Source organism: Sus scrofa, chromosome X (genome assembly GCF_000003025.6).
Source record: "Sus scrofa isolate TJ Tabasco breed Duroc chromosome X, Sscrofa11.1, whole genome shotgun sequence".
Taxonomy (NCBI): Eukaryota; Metazoa; Chordata; class Mammalia; order Artiodactyla; family Suidae; genus Sus; species Sus scrofa.
In genome coordinates, this window is record NC_010461.5 from 53,778,655 (window position 1) to 53,799,903 (window position 21,249).

The 21,249-nt window shown below is 41.4% G+C and overlaps 1 protein-coding gene across 3 annotated transcripts in view; it reads left to right on the forward strand.

The window, feature by feature from the left end:
* The window catches only part of AR (androgen receptor), a 197,666-nt gene that overhangs the window by 169,542 nt on the left and 6,875 nt on the right, over window positions 1-21,249 (forward strand). For all 3 annotated transcript variants that reach the window (XM_021079513.1, XM_013986227.2, NM_214314.2), the window contains 3 exon segments: window positions 12,831-12,975; window positions 19,626-19,756; window positions 20,603-20,760. In XM_021079513.1, the coding sequence (XP_020935172.1) occupies window positions 12,831-12,975; window positions 19,626-19,756; window positions 20,603-20,760 (434 nt within the window).

Below are 21,249 nucleotides of genomic sequence, written 5' to 3' on the forward strand. Positions count from 1 at the left end.
GGAAATATTAGGTGATAGTGAAAGAAATATGAAGTGTTTGTCTAACTTATGCATGGATACCTCCAGTGATGGGGAATTCACTTTCTCCCTTGGCCATCTGTTGTTTGAAAATGTCTGATTACTAAAATGTTAGAGCTTAAAGAAGACTCAGAGATACTCTATCCAGTGATTCACAAACGTTCTTTTAGCAGCCAAACTCTTTATTTCTCAGAAACATGGTACACAGATCCAAATGTAGCTGGTTGATTTAAAGCCAGTGCCTCTCCCTCATTGCCCCTAGAGAAGCCTCTTGCAGAATCTTAAGGCTCCAGGGAACAAAGTTTGGAAATAAGTGAAGGATAAACTTTTTAAAGGTTCTCTTAATCCTAAACTTCTATGAGAAATAGACTTTTGAAACATTCATAACCAAACCTCTTCTTGTGGAGTCAAGGATTAACCTGCCATTTAATGACAACTGCCAATTAGATAGGAATTTATATTGAACAGAGCAGTTTCATATATATTACCTGAATTGATCCTCATAAGAATCCTATAGAATATTCTTCTCCCTATTTTATAGATAAAGACACTAAAGCTCTGAGAGGTAGTGTTCTTGCCCTACAGTTATACATTCAGAAGGTATCAGGGCCAGAACTTTAGCCCAGGTCCCCTTGTAACTCCAAACTCCCTCCTCATCCAACTCTTCCCATACTGTGTGTAGTGCCCCTGTAGTTTTTTAGTCCTAGGGATCAAGGCCTCATCCAAGACCATCTAAGGCCAGTTGGGCCATAATATGGACTTGCTGCCTTGAAGACATTGCATGTTGACTGTCAAGGCCCCTTTTTGTCTTTCTGACTCACAAGGCCCAGTTACAGCCACCAGACTGTCCCTAATACCTTCCTAGTTTAAAAAAGCTGAGGTTTATTAGCCAATAAAATCCCTGGGAAGAAAGCCCAAGGACTCTGGCTATGTATGCACTGTGCCAAAAACAGAGAGTTCACACAGGGGGAAAAAATACCAAAAAAAAAAAAGAGAGAGAAAAGAAAAAGTTGCTTTAATTCTTATCACTTATTCAGCTGGGTGTCTTGGTGTCATGTATGTAACAGAGTTCAGTTTAATCTTTTCAAGCAATTTCCAAACACCTAAATTTTTCCATCTTATAGGATATAGAACCTTTTTGAATACATGATTCCACTTGATCCTCATAGCAATCCTATGAATCAGAGGGACTTTTACTCCCATTTCATATGACAAGGCTCAGAGAGGTTAATTAACTTGTTCTATTTGGTCACTTAAAAAAATGCATCCAGAGCTTGGGCTCACACCCTCTTATTTCTAGTTTGATGGTCTTAACAATAACCCAGTGCAAATCATGATGGAAGAATTTGTATAATTGGGAGTCACTGGCTTTCCTCAGCCCAATTGCTGGAATGGGAAGCCCTCTACTTAGATTAACAAGTCTGCAAGTTAATATCAGTTCACCATCTAGCTTGTCCAAGGAAATAATCTCTGACCTGAAGTCATTTAAAAGAATAACTTCAAAATAGAGCCAATTACCACATTCATTAGAACTGTTATTTCTATTATCAATAATCACTCACTAATTCAAGTTGTTTGATCATTGAACAGATTGAGTTCCTGTCCTTTGAGAGGGCACTGTGCTGGGTACCTACTCAGATAAATTTTTCTGTCATAGTTATGATTTATAGAAATGGTCTAGTATAGCACCTGGTACATTGATAAATGATAATTGAGGGAGAGTGAGTAGTTTGTATTACACAGTATATTTATAATCAGATGCATTTGGCTTAGAATCTTAGCTGTACACTAGTTGTGTGATCTCAAGCATATCATGTCTGCACTTACTTCTGTTTCCTCATTTGTAGAGATGCTAGGACAACTGCTACCTTTCAGGTTGTTATCAGCATAGCAATTATGTATAAAGAGCACCTCTACAGTGGAAAAAAATTGTGTTGGGGAAATAACAATAAAAAATAGATTAAAAGAAAAGATCACCTAGTACAATAGCTGAAACATAGAAGATACTCTATAAATGGTGGGTCATTATTATGAAGCTTGAGTGCTAAACTATTGCTTTCACTAAAATCAACTTCAGCTGGCACCAGCTTTGCTTAGAAGCCCCTACATGGGTCCCAAATATATACTGTCTTCTTTGAAGACCTTGGCTGTCAGGTACACCAAAGCAGCAAATATTTCCGGAAATGTCCTATGCTCCCTAACCTGTTTGATGTGTTTCACAATCTGAAAAATGACTCCTTTCTATTTCTCCAAAACAGCTGCATGCAATATAAAATAGGTATTAGTGAATGTATAGTGAAGGAAACCTTTAAGCTGGAGCTACTGTTTCCTCAAATGATCCCTTGATAGCTATACTGTCTGAGCAGGCTACTTCAAAGGCTGGGCATTAGATAACAGAGTTAGGTACTGTAATCAGATTAGACCTATAGAAAAATTACTCTGCTATGTTGCTGATGTGTACACTTTAATTAGGCTTGAGTGCTAGGCAACTCTCACTAAGGACCATGAATTAGTGTCATAGCCAAACCAAGCTTTCCTTTTTTTTCCCCTCAGTGTTAGTTCTCTGGCATCTCAGAGAAGGAAAAAAATCATTGGTATTTCTGGATTATTTGGTCCTTGTACAGTTTAAACCTCATTCCCCCCATGCAAACTCACATTCACACACTTACCAGCCAAGGCTTTCTTTGCTTTCCATTGCCTCCTACTCCCAGGGTTCAGGATTCAAGCTCACAGGCACCCTCCCAGAGAGATGCTTGGATGTTCCATGCTTGACTCTGGCTTTTTGTCTTCTACTGGAAAGAGTCAGTCCCATGCATTCTGTACTACAGAAGGTCTTCATGCAGGAAATACTCCCGGGTCCAAGGCTCCAGCTAGTCTCTTAGCATATCATCACTGTGACAATTGGAGACACATGCCTGGGAGTTAAGACTGCAGTCAAGGGTGATGACATGAGAGACTCTAGAATATCTGATGTTTGGTAGGCTTGAGACCTAATGGGAAAAAAGGAAATAGAGTGTTTATGGCAAGGACAAACCAAATAGAACAATGTAGCTAGATAGTATAGACTTCAGCTCTGAGCTTAGGTCTAATGAGAGCTTGTGACCTTGGTAGTTCATGAGCTGTATCCTTAAACTGTACTATGTAAAAATCGCTGAAGAAGAGAATTAGAAAACCTGGGTTCTAGTCCCATTTTGACCACATATAGAATTTATGGCCTTGGAGAAGTCTTCTCTGTCCTTCAGATTCCTTGTTGGCAAAATAAGTGTCACATTGCTCACCCTTTAGGATAATTGCGAGGCTTAAATGAGGTAATAATCATCAGGAAAGTTAGAAGCATTATCTAAATTCATGTAAGTGGAGAGGAGATAAGATGGCAGAAGAGTAGGGGGACACGCTTGCCCTCTCCCACAAACACAACCAAAAAAGCACATCTACAGAATAAATGACTCACACAGAACAGCAACCAATCGCTGGCAGAGGAACCTAAACTCCAATAACGGCAAGAAGTTCCTGACATTACTAGGCAAAACAAGAGAAAAGAGGAGAGTGAGAGAAGGTGAATCCGAGCTGGATGGGTGCTCCCGAAAGGGAACTGCAGAGGAGAAAGGGATCGAGCACCCTGAAAAGTCTCCTACCGGGCGAAAGATCAAACGAACCGGAGGAATCTCCAGATGCAGAGAAGAGTGTAGCAGTAAGTTGGAGTACTGAAAAGCTGATCAAGAACCAAACGGACCATCTGAACTACGGGCACAGTCACCAAAAATTGAGACGCCTGGGTGGGGGCTGGGCACTGAGCCCTCGGCACTGAAGGTTAGTCCCCAGGAAAGGGCTGGGGGGCGGGGCAGAGCGGAGACTGCTTGGGAGGTCTAGAAACCGGTCTGTCAAGTTTGATGGGGCAGAGACTGCCTGGGAGACTAGAAAACAAAGCTGTTGCAGAGGAAGGGAGTTACACTCTGGGGCGGGGAAGAGGAAAGCCACATCAGAGGGAACCTGGCAGAAGAGCCTGGTGTGCACCCATGCTGGGGAGGGGAGAGAAGAAGGGGGGGGTCCCCATAGAACACTCCCCACGCCACAGCAAGCTTACAGGCCCGGTAGCTAGCTGAAAGCTGTGCTTCCCAGTGCATCCCCTCCCCCCACCCCCGCCACCCCCTACGCACTTGCCGGACCTGGGGCTGCCTGTCATCCAGGAGGGCTGGCCTCAACAATTGCCTGAAGTCTACCACCACAGGGGCTGTCCCTGCACAGGCCTGCTTGCCCTTTGGAGGGGCTACACTTCCACAGAGCAGCACCTAACAACCACCAGCCACCGAGAAAAGGCCTGCAGCCCAGAAAAGCTAGAACAAGCCTAGCCAGGCCGTGAAAAGATCTGCCTAATTCTCAGAAGGTCTTTCTGAGTTGGGATGCCCTGGGGAGGAGTCTCTTGGGTTTTCAGTGGCCCTACTAGCCGCTCAAACCCCTGGGGGTGCCGAGCTCTAGTGGATCAACAGCAGAGGACGGCCAGCTCCAGGCAGGACGCCCTGCAGCCCAGAAAAGCTGCAACAAGCCTGGCCAAGCAGTGAAAAGATCTCAGATGGTCTTTCTGAGTCGGGCTGCCCTGGGGAGGAGCCTCTTGGGTTTTCAGTGGCCATGCTAGCTGCCCAAGCCCTCAGGGGGGTGCCGCACTCCCATGGAATAGCTGCTTAGTGCCACCAGCCCCCTGGAGGAGCCCCTGCAGCCCAGAAAAGCTGCAACAAGCTCGGCCAGACTGTGAAAAGATCTGCCTACATTCTCAGGCCATCCTTCTGAATTGGGCTGCCCTAGGGAAGAGCCTCTTGGATTCTCAGTGACCCAGATAGCTGCTCCAGCCCCCAGGGGGCGCTGCGCTCCTGAGGAACACCTGCCCAATGCCGCCAACCTCCTGCAAGAACCCCACAGCCTAAAAACACCAGAGCAATCTCTGCCTGACCAAGTGAAATCTGCTACCATCATGGTGTGGACCTCCCAGTCCTGTCTGCCCTCAGGAAGTCCTCCTTTGCTTCAAAGAAACACTGTTAGCCCCATCAACACTCCAGAAAAACCACACTGCCTGAAAAAAGACTGACCAACAATGCCAGCCCTCAGGAAACATTCCACGGCAGTGACAAGGCAAACACTGCCCGGCCACGGAGAGTACAACTCCCTCAGGAGAAAGAAAACAACAAGCAAGATGAAGAAGCTGAGAAACCACCCCCAGTCAAACCAACAGGAGAACTCACCTAAAACAGTCAACAATGAAACAGACCTCTGCAGTCTGACAGACCTGGAGTTCAAAAGAGAAATAGTGAAAATACTGAAGGAATGAAGAGAAGATATGAACAGTAATGCAGATACCCTCAGAAAGGAGCTAGAAAATATAAGGAGGAGCCAAGAAAAACTAGAACATTCATTTGCAGAGATGCAAACTGAACTAGGGGCAGTAAAAACCAGAATGAATAATGCAGAAGAACGAATCAGTGATATGGAGGATAGAATAATGGAAATCACTCAATCTGGTCAACAGACAGAAAACCGAATCAAAAAACTGGAAAGCAATATAAGAGACCTATGGGATAATATAAAACGGGCCAATCTACGCATAATAGGAATTCCAGAAGGAGTAGAAAAAGATAAGGGAATGGAAAATATATTTGAAGAAATTATCGCTGGAAACTTCCCACATCTAAAGGATACTGGGTTCAAGATACAAGAAGCACAGAGGGCCCCAAAAAAACTGAACCCAAACAGACCCACACCAAGACTCATCGTAACAAAAATGGCAAAAGTTAGTGATAAAGAGAGGATCCTAAAGGCAGCAAGAGAAAAACAGAATGTTACCCACAAGGGAACCCCCATAAGAATACCAGCTGATTTGTCTACAGAAACACTACAGGCCAGGAGGGAATGGCAAGAGATATTTAAAGTGCTAAAAGGAAAAAATATGCAACCTAGAATACTCTATCCAGCAATAATATCATTTAAAATAGAAGAGGAAATAAAAATTTTTCCCAACAAACAAAAACTAAAAGAATACAGCAACACAAAACCCAGGTTAAAAGAAATACTGAAAGGGCTTCTCTAAATCAAAAAGAAAGGAAGGAAAGGGAAGAAAAAAGAAAAAAAAAAATAAGAGGAAGAACTAGGACTGAGGAAACCGCAATCAGAGAACAGTCACTCAAATAAGCCAGCATACAGATTTAATCATGAACATGCTTCAAACAAAATAAAATTAAAAAGAAAAAAATAAAAGATTCATCAAAACCATAAAATGTGGGCAAGGGATGTTAGGAAATAAATAACCCTTTTTGTTTGTTTGTTTGTATGTTTCTCTTCTTAATTTTAACATAGTAATGAAGTGTTTGAACATACAGGACCATCAGACTAAAACACACAATTATAGGAAAGGGTTAGCATACTTAAAAAACGGCATCCACAAGCCAAAACCAAATATTGCATTTGCAAAAAATAAAAAAAAAATACACTCAAGCAGATAATAACTGGAGACCATCAAATCAAAAAAAAAAAAAAGCAAAAATGGAAGAACGGAGAACCATAGAATCAACTGGAACACGAGGTTCAAATGGCAATAAATAATCATCTATCAATTATCACCTTAAATGTCAATGGGCTGAATGCCCCAATCAAAAGACACAGACTGGCTGAGTGGATAAAAAGGCAAAAACCTTCAATATGCTACCTACAAGAAACTCACCTTAGGACAAAGTATACATATAGATTGAAAGAGTGGGGAAAAATATTTCACGCCAATAGACATGACAGAAAAGCAGGAGTCGCAACGCTCATATCAGACAAAATAGACTTTAAAACAAAAGACATAAAGAAAGACAAAGAAGGACACTACTTAATGATTAAGGAATCCATCCAAGGAGAGATGTTACTATTGTCAACATATATGCCCCAAATACAGGAGCACCCAGATACATACAACAAATATTAACAGACATAAAGGGAGATATTGATGAGAATACAATCATAGTAGGAGACCTTAATACCCCCCTCACATCAATGGAGAGATCCTCTAGACAGAAAACCAATAAAGCAACAGAGATCCTAAAGGAAACAATAGAAAAGTTAGACTTAATTGATATCTTCAGGACACTACATCCAAAAAAATCAGAATACACATTCTTCTCAAATGCTCATGGAACATTCTCAAGAATCGACCACATATTGGGACACAAAGCTAACCTCAACAAATTTAGGAGCATATAAATTATCTCAAGTATCTTCTCTGACCACAATGCCATGAAATTAGAAATCAACTGTGGGAAAAGGAAAGAGAAAAAACCTACTCCATGGAGACTAAACAACATGCTACTAAAAAACCCAGGGGTCAATGAGGAAATCAAGAAGGAAATTAAAAACTACCTTGAAACAAATGATAATGAAGACACAACCTCTCAAAATCTATGGGATGCTGCGAAAGCAGTGCTCAGAGGGAAATTTATAGCAATCCAGGCCTTTCTCAAAAAAGAAGAAAGATCCCAAATGGATAACTTAACCCTCCACCTAAATGAATTAGAAAAAGAAGAGCAAAAAAGTCCTAAAGTCAGCAGAAGGAAGGAAATTATAAAGATCAAAGAAGAAATCAATAAAATAGAGATTCCAAAAACAATAGCGAAAATTAATAAAACCAAGAGGTGGTTCTTTGAAAAGGTAAACAAAATTGACAACCCCCTGGACAGACTCACTAAGAAGAGGAGAGAAAGGACCCAAATAAACAAAATTAGAAATGAAAAAGAAGAAATCACAACAGATACAGCAGAAATACAAAAAACCATAAGAGAATACTATGAACAACTATATGGCAACCAGTTTGACAATCTGGAAGAAATGGACAATTTTCTAGAATCTTACAGCCTGCCAAAACTGAATCAAGCAGAAACAGATGAGCCGAACAGACTGATCAATAGAAATGAAATTGAAATATGTCATAAAAATACTCCCTACAAATAAAAGTCCAAGATCAGATGACTTCACAGGTGAATTCTATCAAACATATAAAGAGGAATTGGTGCCCATCCTCCTTAAACTCTTTCAAAAAGTTGAATAAGAAGGAACACTCCCAAAGACATTCTATGATGCCAACATCACCCTAATTCCAAAACTAGACAAAGATACCACCAAAAAAGAAAACTATCGGCCAATATCACTGATGAATATAGATGCAAAAATTCTCAACAAAATCTTAGCCAATCAAATCCAACAACATATCAAAAGATCATACACCATGACCAGGTAGGGTTCATCCCAGGTTCACAAGGATGGTTCAACATACGCAAGTCAATCAACATCATACACCACATTAACAAGATAAAAGTCAAAAACCACATGATCGTCTCAATAGATACAGAAAAAGCATTTGACAAACCCCAACATCCATTCATGATCAAGACCCTTGCCAAAGTGGGTATAGAGGGAACATTCCTGAATATAATCAAAGCCATTTATGATAAACCCACAGCAAATATAATCCTCAATGGGGAAAAACTGAAAGCCTTCTCACTCAAATCTGGAACAAGACAGGGATGCCCACTCTCACCACTGCTCTTCAACATAGTTTTGGAAGTCCTAGCCACAGCAATTAGACAAACAAAAGAAATAAAAGGCATCCATATAGGAAGAGAAGAGATCAAACTGTCACTGTATGCAGATGACATGATACTATACATAGAAAACCCTAAGGACTCAACCCCAAAACTCCTTGAACTGATTAATAAATTCAGCAAAGTAGCAGGATATAAGATGAACATTCAGAAGTCAGTTGCATTTCTGTATACCAGCAATGAAACATTAGAAAAGGAATAAAAAAATACGATACCTTTTAAAATTGCACCTCACAAAATCAAATACCTCGGAATACACCTGACCAAGGAGGTAAAGGACCTATATGCCGAGAACTATAAAACTTTAATCAAAGAAATCAAAGAAGATGTAAAGAAATGGAAAGATATTCCATGCTCCTGGATTGGAAAAATCAATATTGTAAAAATGGCCATACTACCCAAAGCAATCTATAGATTCAATGCAATCCCTATCAAATTACCCATGACATTGTTCACAGAACTAGGACAAACAATCCAAACATTTATATGGAACAACAAAAGACCCGGAATTGCCAAAGCAATCCTGAGAAACAAAAACCAAGCAGGAGGCATAACTCTCCCAGACCTCAAGAAATACTACAAAGCCACAGTCATCAAAACAGTGTGGTACTGGTATCAAAACAGACAGACAGACCAATGGAACAGAATAGAGAATCCGGAAATAAACCCTGACACCTATGGTCCATTAATCTTTGACAAGGGAGGCAAGAACATTAAATGGGAAAAGGAAAGTCTATTCAGCAAGCATTGCTGGGAAACCTGGACAGCTGCATGCAAAGCAATGAAACTAGAACACACCCTCACACCATGCACAAAAATAAACTCCAAATGGCTGAAAGACTTAAATATATGACAGGACACCACCAAAATCCGAGAAGAAAACATAGGCAAAACACTCTCTGACATCCACATCATGAATATGTTCTCAGGTCAGTCTCCCAAAGCAATAGAAATTAGAGCAAAAATAAACCCATGGGACCTCATCAAACTGAAAAGCTTTGGCACAGCAAAGGAAACCCAAAAGAAAACAAAAAGACAACTTTCAGAATGGGAGAAAATAGTTTCAAATGATGCAACCGACAAGGGCTTAATCTCCAGAATATATAAACAACTTATACAACCCAACAGCAAACAAGCCAATCAATCAATGGAAAAATAGGCAAAGGACATGAATAGACATTTCTCCAAAGAAGATATACAGATGGCCAACAAACACATGAAAAAATGCTCAACATCGCTGATTATAAGAGAAATGCAAATCAAAACTACCATGAGATACCACCTCCCACCAGTCAGAATGGCCATCATTAAGAAGTCCACAAATAACAAGTGCTGGAGGGGCTGTGGAGAAAAGGGAACCCTCCTGCACTGCTGGTGGGAATGTAAACTGGTACAGCCACTATGGAGAACAGTTTGGAGATACCTTAGAAATCTATCCATAGAACTTCCATATGACCCCGCAATCCCACTCTTGGGCATCTATCCGGACAAAGCTCTACTTAAAAGAGACACATGCACCCACATGTTCATTGCAGCACTATTCACAATAGCCAGGACATGGAAACAACCCAAATGTCCATCCACAGATGATTGGATTCGGAAGAGGTGGTATATATACACAATGGAATACTACTCAGCCATAAAAAAGAATGACATAATGCCATTTGCAGCAACATGGATGGAACTAGAGAATCTCATCCTGAGTGAAACGAGCCAGAAAGACAAAGACAAATACCATATGATATCACTTATAACTGGAACCTAATATCCAGCACAAATGAACATCTCCTCAGAAAAGAAAATCATGGACTTGGAGAAGAGACTTGTGGCTGCCTGATGGGAGGGGGAGGGAGTGGGAGGCATCGGGAGCTTGGGCTTCTCAGACACAACTTAGAATAGATTTACAAGGAGATCCTGCTGAGTAGCATTGAGAACTTTGTCTAGATACTCATGTGCAACAGAACAAAGGGTGGGGAAAAAATGTAATTGTAATGTATACATGTAAGGATAACTTGATCCCCTTGCTGTACAGTGTGGAAAATAAAAGACAATGAGTATATCTCAGCTTTCCAATAAAAATAAAAATGTGTTAAAAAAAATAAATTCATGTAAGCATTCCTAATGAAGTGTATAGCAGGACAAAATTTCAGATAATTCTGTATCTATTAAGGAGAAGAGTAATGATGTACTGGTAGGGGATAAGCTCTGAGGTAATGCTTTAAGCATCCAACTATTTAGAATCCTCCAGGAGAGCATATCCATATTCTCTTCTACCTATGTGGTATTATGGAGGCAGCATCTAGGAGCCTTTGTTCTCTGAGCTTAAGGGAGATAATTTAGACATCATATAAATCCCATTTTATAAAATGAGAGAATGTGGGTCTTTAGTCAATTTAATGAATATTTCTCTAATGCCTATTCAAATATCTGAACTAAGGAGGGAAACTAAATAAGAAGGGAATGGTCCCTGTCTTCAAGAGGTTCTAAGTCTTGTAGGGGAGACAGATGTGTGCATAGATAAATTCCAATACAGTGTAATGCATGCTATAATTGGATGGGGCTACGTAAGATTCAGTAAGATGGCAAAATAAGAATCATTAAGTCTTCTGTTTTGATGAGTTAGAAAAGACTTCACAGAAGAGGTAGGCTTTCAGTGAAGACTTGAAAGATGAATAGGCATTTATCAGATAGAAAGCATAGGGAGAGAGGAATGCATCCTAGGCAAAGGCAACTGCCTCTGCAGAGACAGCAGATGTATAGAGGCCTGGTATGTATGTGTTCAGAAAACTGTGGGTTTTTCAGAATAGCTAGAACCTAAATTATGGGAAGGCAAATGAAAAGGAATTAGTCTAAAACAGCAATCTAAATGTCCATCGACAGATGAATGGATTAAGAAGATGTGGTATATTTACACAATGGAATACTACTCAGCCATAAAAAAGAGCAAAATAATGCCATTGGCAGCAACATGGATGGAACTAGAGACTCATACTAAGTGAAGTAAGTCAGAAAGAGAAAGACAAATACCATATAATATCACTTATATCTGGAATCTAATATAAAGAACAAAAGAAACTTTCCACAGAAAAGAAACTCATGGACTTGGAGAACAGACTTGTATTTGCAAAGGGGGAGGGGAGAGGGAATCTGGTGTTAATAGGTGCAAACTCTTGCCTTTGGAGTGGATTAGCAATGAGATCCTGCTGTACAGCACAGGGAACTATATCTAGTCACTTATGATGAAACACGATTGAGGATAATGTGAGGAAAAGTATGTGTGTGACTGGGTCACTTTGTTATACAGTAGAAATTGACAAAACACTGTAAACCAACTATAACGGAACAAATAAAAATCCTTAAAATAAATAAATAAAACAGCAGGTCATAAAGGCCCCGATTGTGTATAATAATGGCAGTAGGGCAGGAATGCCAGTAGAGTAGGAAACTAGCAGGAGGAGGTACTTATTGAATAGAAAATGATGGAGAGGAAGTGGGAAGAAGGAAAGGGTCAGAGAAAAGCCTGGCATGGTTGTCAAAGGCATTCCACCATGTGATGACATGTAATAGCATCCCTTTCCCAGGATTGTTAGAAGGGACAAATAAGATAATAACTATAAAAGAGCTTTGTGAAGTGAAAAGTGCTATTCATGTGGGGGAAACAATTACACTGCATCTTCAAGAAAGGCAGTGAGCCTTTCTGAAGATCAAGAGCATGGGCTTTGGAATCAGACTGCCTTACTTTGAAACTTGCTCTGCTAATGTCTAGCCTTATGATCTTGGATAAGTTTCTTAACCCTTCTGTGACTCACTTTTATAGATTCACAGGATGGGAACAATAATAGTACTCACTTTATTGGATTATTGTGAGGATTAAATGAATTACTATAAGTAGCATGCTTAGAAAGGAGTTCATTCTTTATAACTAGTCAGTAAGTGCTAAATTATTCTTCTCTTTGCACGGAGAGTGCACTTTTTGCCTCCATCACCATTTCATTTGAGCAGATCAGTGAAGTAGTGTGTACAAGGAATATTATCCCTGCCATATAGTTCTCCCCCTGCTCCCAAGCATTGATGGCTCCTGGGGCTCTTCAGGGGCAGCCCAAGTGCCAGAGTTTCTCAACCCATGAAAGTCCCAGATGTCACTCAGCCCATCAGTGCCCAGTCTGACCACTGCCTCTGCCCTATCTCCAGGTTTCCGAAACTTGCATGTGGATGACCAGATGGCAGTCATTCAGTATTCCTGGATGGGGCTTATGGTGTTTGCCATGGGCTGGCGGTCCTTCACCAATGTCAACTCCAGGATGCTCTACTTTGCTCCTGACCTGGTTTTCAATGAGTAAGTACTTGCGGGCCCAAAACTCACATAGACATAGTATACTGTCCAGACCTGGGTGACTGGGTGGTGGTGATGATGGTAATGTGTGTAACTGTGTGAGTTCATTTAACCTTTTAGGTTAGGCAGTAAAGGCCCAGTCAGCCTGCTCAATCAGAGGTGGTTTTGCCTGGTTGAAAGGCCAATTGATAGGAGGGAAGAGGGGGTGGTGCTGAGGCCATCACTTTCCAGTCAAGACCCAATCCTGGTATTTTGGCAGTGCTTCTGACCTGCTTTCAGCTTATCTCAGACCTTCACTTCAGAGCCCTTCCCCTTCACTCTGAACAACATAGGAAGTTAGCAGAGAAACTCTAGTTGTAAGCGCTAAAATTCCTTTGGTCCCTTTGCTACCACTGAGGGCTACTGCCAGTCACCATTTGTTGAGAAATTCCTTTGGGCCAGAACTATATTAGATACTTTCTAATCCATTCTCATTAGGCCTTCATGATAACTTGATTTTCCCTTTATAATCTTTTTTTTAAAATGGATAGGCTCAATAAAATAAAATGACGCATCCAGCACAGGTAGTGCAGATTGGCAACAGAATTCAGTGTGGCTGTGTAACTCCCAGCTCTTATAGTGCCTCCTGGTGGTAAGTGATGAGGAAAAGCAGCCCCACCATTCTCTGCCATGTGATCTTGGCTCAGCTACTTCCTTTTTCTTAAAACCAGGTTTAATTAATGCTTGCCCTGCCAGCAGCTCTATTTAACCATCATGAATTTGGCCAAGAGTTCATATTTTGGAATTAAAATTTTCTCACCTAAAACCTCTGTTCCTATATCATTGTCTTTGGGCAAGACCCTTAGCTTCCCTGACCTTTAGTTTCCCCATATGTTAATAAAGTAAAACTTTCTCAAATGACTTGTTATAACAACTAAAATAAGAGCTAATGGGTGTGAAATGTCTCACCCATAATGCTAAAGAAGTAAAAAAGTACCTTTCCCATACTCTCTTTTCCTAATAGTGATAATCTTTTCTATGTCTGCTGTTTGAAGTCCCCTGTGGCATTGTGAATGGAGCTGGCCAGGAAAATCTTCCCAAGGAGCTTGAGCTAGTCTCAGCACAGAGAATCCCTTTGGTAAGGGAAGGAATTGACCTTTCCTCCCCTCCAGCCCTCTAACCCAGAAGAGCCTTAAAATAAAATCTACAGGCTTGTGGTTCCTTCCAGTACAACAGTGCCATATGGGGGGAAACAAACGTCCCCAGCTGCCCTCTTCCAACTCAGCCAGCCCTGGTAGCCAGAAACTAAGAATAACCATTGAGCTTTTGGCACAACCTGCTTTGTGGTTTCCAGATCTCCAAAGAGTTACCTATGATGCCATCTTCTGGGGCAGGCCTTAAAAAGCCCCCTTCCTGTTCATCTCTCAACGCTTCCTCTTGCTGCCCTCCAGTGATTGAATCAGCTCCTAAGCACCTGTGCTACCCTCCCCATCCAGAGCCCTAAGAACGCTGTGCCTTTGCAGGGTGATAATTTGCTATTTTCTAAACCTTAATTTCTTTTTCCACCTCTCTGTAAGTATGTGGCATCCTGCATTGGCTTTCTGGTCCATTCCCATGTACCTAATCAAAAGCTACCACAGAATTCCCCAGAGAGTCAGGGTTCTACATCAAGCCCCAGGGCTCCTGAATCAACAGGCTCCCTCTTCCTCTTGTTATAACCCATTCTGTTAGAGCTGTTAGACTCCCTGGAAACATCTAAACCAATGTTTCTCAAAAGGGATGCTCAACATTTTTGAAGGAATGGTTTCTCATTGTGTCACACATTCCCAAATGTTGGAACATGTTTAAAATTCCTGGTACCTACTCACTAAGTACCAAATAACATCCCAGTCACTGTGACAGTCCAAATCTCCCCCATGTATTTCTAGCATCCACTAAGGGAGCAGTACTTCTCCATTTGAAAGCCACCAATTGCTGATAGCCTCCTGAAGGTACAAATGGGAAAACTGACACCCAAAGAGAGAGAAAGAGAGGAACTCTGGGTCAATCCATTTGCTGATCTGTCTTACAGGAAACCTTGTCATCAACCTTGCTTTATTCTTTTCTTATTCCTTCTTTGTGGAAAACACAGCTTATGAGGGTAATGATCTTGAACCCTAGCTTTGTGACCTTGGGTTACTTACTGAACCTCTCTGAACCTTATTCTCTTCATCTGTAGAATACTGAATAGTATCATAATGGCATCTTACAACATGTCATATTTTGAGCAATTACTATGTGCCAGACAGGCACAGTGCTCCATTTTTTTCCAGGGTTTGTCTCCCCCCCTTGTCCACGCTTTCATTCCCACCTACCTCTGATGTCTTCATTTTCATTCCTGCCCCTCATTTTCCTTCCTTTTTTATTTTAGGTTTTTAAAGATCGATAACTACTATCAATATGCTTTTTTTAATAATTTTTTTATATTCCCACTGTACAGCAAGGGGGTCAGGTTATCCTTACATGTATACATTACAATTACATTTTTTCCCCACCCTTTGTTCTGTTGCAACATGAGTATCTAGACAAAGTTCTCAATGCTACTCAGCAGGATCTCCTTGTAAATCTATTCTAAGTTGTGTCTGAGAAGCCCAAGCTCCCGATGCCTCCCACTCCCTCCCCCTCCCATCAGGCAGCCACAAGTCTCTTCTCCAAGTCCATGATTTTCTTTTCTGAGGAGATGTTCATTTGTGCTGGATATTAGGTTCCAGTTATAAGTGATATCATATGGTATTTGTCTTTGTCTTTCTGGCTCGTTTCACTCAGGATGAGATTCTCTAGTTCCATCCATGTTGCTGCAAATGGCATTATGTCATTCTTTTTTATGGCTGAGTAGTATTCCATTGTGTATATATACCACCTCTTCCGAATCCAATCATCTGTGGATGGACATTTGGGTTGTTTCCATGTCCTGGCTATTGTGAATAGTGCTACAATGAACATGTGGGTGCATGTGTCTCTTTTAAGTAGAGCTTTGTCCGGATAGATGCCCAAGAGTGGGATTGCGGGGTCATATGGAAGTTCTATGGATAGATTTCTAAGGTATCTCCAAACTGTTCTCCATAGTGGCTGTACCAGTTTACATTCCCACCAGCAGTGCAGGAGGGTTCCCTTTTCTCCACAGCCCCTCCAGCACTTGTTATTTGTGGACTTCTTAATGATGGCCATTCTGACTGGTGGGAGGTGGTATCTCATGGTAGTTTTGATTTGCATTTCTCTTATAATCAGCGATGTTGAGCATTTTTTCATGTGTTTGTTGGCCATCTGTATATCTTCTTTGGAGAAATGTCTATTCAAAATGTCCTTTGCCTATTTTTCCATTGATTGATTGGCTTGTTTGCTGTTGGGTTGTATAAGTTGTTTATATATTCTGGAGATTAAGCCCTTGTCGGTTGCATCATTTGAAACTATTTTCTCCCATTCTGAAAGTTGTCTTTTTGTTTTCTTTTGGGTTTCCTTTGCTGTGCCAAAGCTTTTCAGTTTGATGAGGTCCCATGGGTTTATTTTTGCTCTAATTTCTATTGCTTTGGGAGACTGACCTGAGAACATATTCATGATGTGGATGTCAGAGAGTGTTTTGCCTATGTTTTCTTCTCGGATTTTGGTGGTGTCCTGTCATATATTTAAGTCTTTCAGCCATTTGGAGTTTATTTTTGTGCATGGTGTGAGGGTGTGTTCTAGTTTCATTGCTTTGCATGCAGCTGTCCAGGTTTCCCAGCAATGCTTGCTGAATAGACTTTCCTTTTCCCATTTTATGTTCTTGCCTCCCTTGTCAAAGATTAATGGACCATAGGTGTCAGGGTTTATTTCCGGATTCTCTATTCTGTTCCATTGGTCTGTCTGTCTGTTTTGATACCAGTACCACACTGTTTTGATGACTGTGGCTTTGTAGTATTTCTTGAGGTCTGGGAGAGTTATGCCTCCTGCTTGGTTTTTGTTTCTCAGGATTGCTTTGGCAATTCCGGGTCTTTTGTTGTTCCATATAAATGTTTGGATTGTTTGTCCTAGTTCTGTGAACAATGTCATGGGTAATTTGATAGGGATTGCATTGAATCTATAGATTGCTTTGGGTAGTATGGCCATTTTTACAATATTGATTTTTCCAATCCAGGAGCATGGAATATCTTTCCATTTCTTTACATCTTCTTTGATTTCTTTGATTAAAGTTTTATAGTTCTCGGCATATAGGTCCTTTACCTCCTTGGTCAGGTGTATTCCGAGGTATTTGATTTTGTGAGGTGCAATTTTAAAAGGTATCGTATTTTTTTATTCCTTTTCTAATGTTTCATTGCTGGTATACAGAAATGCAACTGACTTCTGAATGTTCATCTTATATCCTGCTACTTTGCTGAATTTATTAATCAGTTCAAGGAGTTTTGGGGTTGAGTCCTTAGGGTTTTCTATGTATAGTATCATGTCATCTGCATACAGTGACAGTTTGATCTCTTCTCTTCCTATATGGATGCCTTTCATTTCTTTTGTTTGTCTAATTGCTGTGGCTAAGACTTCCAAAACTATGTTGAAGAGCAGTGGTGAGAGTGGGCATCCCTGTCTTGTTCCAGATTTGAGTGAGAAGGGTTTCAGTTTTTCCCCATTGAGGATTATATTTGCTGTGGGTTTATCATAAATGGCTTTGATTATATTCAGGAATGTTCCCTCTATACCCACTTTTTGCCCCTCATTTTCTACCTTGCACTCTCTCTCCCTTTTTTTCCTTTTGCTATTCCCTATTCTGTTCTCCCTTTCTCCTCAGGTCTTTTTCCTTTCCTTTTTGTATTCCTTCCCTTTCTCTTCTTCCCTCCTTTCCCCTCCTTCTCCCTGCTTAGGGTGTGCAGCAGTGTTACAGTAATTCTTCATGTCAGGATCATGATCTCTGGTAAAAAATGAGCCAGAAAGACAAAGACAAATACCATATGATATCACTTATAACTGAAATCTAATATCCAGCAGAAATGAACATCTCCTTAGAAAAGAAAATCATGGACTTGGAGAAGAGACTTGTGGCTGCCTGATGGGAGGGGGAGGGAGTGGGAGGCATCGGGAGCTTGGGCTTATCAGACACAACTTAGAATAAATTTACAAGGAGATCCTGCTGAATAGCATTGAGAACTATGTCTAGATACTCATGTTGCAACAGAACAAAGGGTGGGGAAAAAATGTAATTGTAATTTATACATGTAAGGATAACCTGACCCCCTTGCTGTACAGTGGGAAAATAAAAAAAAAAAAAATACTGCAGTGTTGCCATCAACAGAGGCTTGGAAACACAGTAGAGACCAGAACAAAGCCATGTCCCAAGACTCAGCAGCTATTATTCAAAAATTCTCTAGGGTGAAGGGCTTGGAGCAGCACTGTTTTGGTCAATTAACTTGTGATACTATCTAAATACTTCCTTTTTCCAGTTGGGCTCCAGCCTACAATGAATACTTCTACACTCTCGGCCCCCTTCCCTTCCTTCTTTCTCCAGGCCAGCCAAGATCTTCCGAGATAGGGTACTGAGTTCTACCAGCCCTGCTCAGCCTGTGAATGAGGCTAGTGGTTTGGGGACCAAAATGTCAAACCACAGGCTTCAGGCCAAATCTGGGAGGTCTTTTTCCTTACAACTTAAGTGAGTGTCAAATTCCCTTTCCTTTCTCCACAAGATATAAAATCAATTTTCCTCTCCCTCCCTCCCTCTCCCTCTCTCTCTCTCTATCTCTCTCTTTCTCTGTCTCTCTCTGTCTGTCTCTCTCTCTCTCACAAACACACCCACACACACAATTTTTGAAGTGCTGAAAACCAGGAAGGTCTGCTAGTAGGGGAATGCTATGTTTTCTCCTAGAGGCTTGTCATGGCCAGTCATGGAACAGAGAGGTTGCTACCCCAAGAAGCTATCCAAGCCTTGGCCACTTCCCTATATAATTTATAGGTGATAATGTGATGATCTGTTCACAAGTCACTATAATAAAAGCAGCTCACGCTTTTTTATTATTCCCAAACTGTTGGAAGGAACAGCCCGTATATGAGGGTGTAGGCTCCCCTTCTGTAGGGGACATTTAGATTGGACATTCAGAAATACTTTATATCTGATTTGCTAAGCATTGGAACTCATTTAAAGGGACAGTGAGGAGTCTCCTTCCCTGGGAGTTTTTTTTTTTATATAAATAAAGGATTACATTTCTAGAATAAGAAGTATGGTTACTTGAGAATACTGGTGTCCTTATGTTAAGAGTTGATTTCTAAGGCTTGTCTTCCAGAAATCCTCCAAGTAGAGATTTCTGGGAGGCAGTTTCTGGCTCTGACTGTAGCTGGGATATTAGAACTGTAGTCAGGGAGACCATGTGCCTGGCCCATTGTATTCATTTGGTTAGGCTTTCCTGTCCTGTCTCAGGAAGCAGGAGGGGCATAGGAACCTGGAAATTCCATGTGCTAACCCATATCCTGGCCAGGGGAGATGAGTAGTTATCAGGATGTCACAATTTTGAAAAAAAAAAAAAAAAGAACAATCTTATTCCTTGTCACTGAAGCACAAGCAAGAGAAACAGCATCTTCTTCTTGGAGAACCTGGAGAGGGGAGGGCAACCATAGACATTCTGTCTGGGTTTATTGTAAGCCTTGCCTTACTCCTCCCTTTTCCCTTTGTGTCTCCTTCTTAGGTACCGCATGCATAAGTCCCGAATGTACAGCCAGTGTGTCCGGATGAGGCATCTCTCTCAAGAATTTGGATGGCTCCAAATCACCCCCCAGGAATTTTTGTGCATGAAGGCACTGCTGCTCTTCAGCATTAGTAAGTGCCTGGAAAGGCAAGGAATGCCTCTAGGGGCATAGGGAATCAAAGGGGAGCTACTTTTTCCATTAAAGGGTTATCAGGAAGAAGCCAGTTCCTGAACATTTCCCTTCTTCTTTCACTCTCCCTTAGCATCCTTTTTTCCTAACAAGGATGAACTTCACAGCTAGAGAGAAAATTTTTGCTAGAATTCAACCTCCATTAGATCCCCACCTACCCCCAATCTCTCTCTGGGACAAGGGCTTTTTGGCTGGTTGTAGCAGGTTTCTGAATTTTTTCATAGCTTCTTCTATAAAACAGGCAAAGATCATCTAATATTATTGTAAGGGCAGAAGGGAATGCCTCCTGGAAGAAATTTCCTCTTCTGCTAGCAGGAGAAGGTCTATGTAAGTAACTCAGGTAGCTTATTTGGCAACCAAGGCATATTTCTTTAATGTCTCTTCTAAGCAGAGTGCTGCCTTAGCCTCTGTGAGGGAGAAAGGAGGCCATATTTGATATTCAAAGCCACGTGTTTTAATTGTCTAAAACAGAGCCGGACTGTGGACAACATAAAACCATAGGTCCTAAGAAATATGTAGATGAGAAGACTAGAAAAAGGAAAGACTCAGTAAATTTTATTTGCTTGATGCCCTTCAGACTGGGTCCATCTAGCCTTTTCCCCAAGACCTTCCTGGCAGACTTCCTGAAGGCCCCAGGCATATACACCTCAAGTGACAGGAATCCAAGTAGATGGCTCCTTTCCTGTGGGGGTGGGGGTCTAGTTTTTGGTCAGAAACCTTGGTGCTTTGTCTAATGCTCCTTTGTGGGCATGATTCCCCTCCCCATTCTGTCTTCATCCCACATCAGTTCCAGTGGATGGGCTGAAAAATCAAAAATTCTTTGATGAACTTCGAATGAACTACATCAAGGAACTTGATCGTATCATTGCATGCAAGAGAAAAAATCCCACATCCTGCTCAAGGCGCTTCTACCAGCTCACCAAGCTCCTGGACTCTGTGCAGCCTGTAAGCAAACAGTGGAGGGTTCTTTTTCAGGGAGAGCAGCCTGATAGAGCCAAGTGATAATATGCTCTTATAGGGTCTGGCACCACCTGTTTGGAGGTGCTTCCATTCCCCTCTGGCTTTGAGTGTGGTCCAGGATGAAAGTGCAATGAAGAAGAAAGGAACACAGGTCACAGTGTCCCAGCTGGATGTTGTGAAAGAGGTGGAGGAGTTGAGAACAGAGCAGTTGGGACACAGGGAAGGGGCTTAGAATAAATAAGTTCTCTAAGCAGACAAAACAGACCTGGAATGTTTTCCCCCTCTTCCTTGAGTCATGTGCACATGCGCACGTGCGTGCACGTGTGTGTGTGTGTGCGTGTGCGTGTGTGTGCGCGTGTGTGTGTGTGTGTGTGTGTGTGTGTGTGTGTGTGAGAGAGAGAGAGAGAGGGAGAGGGTCTATGCTGGAAAAAAGGAACACCCAGTCCTGAGTCAGAGAGCTTGCAATGGTGTAAG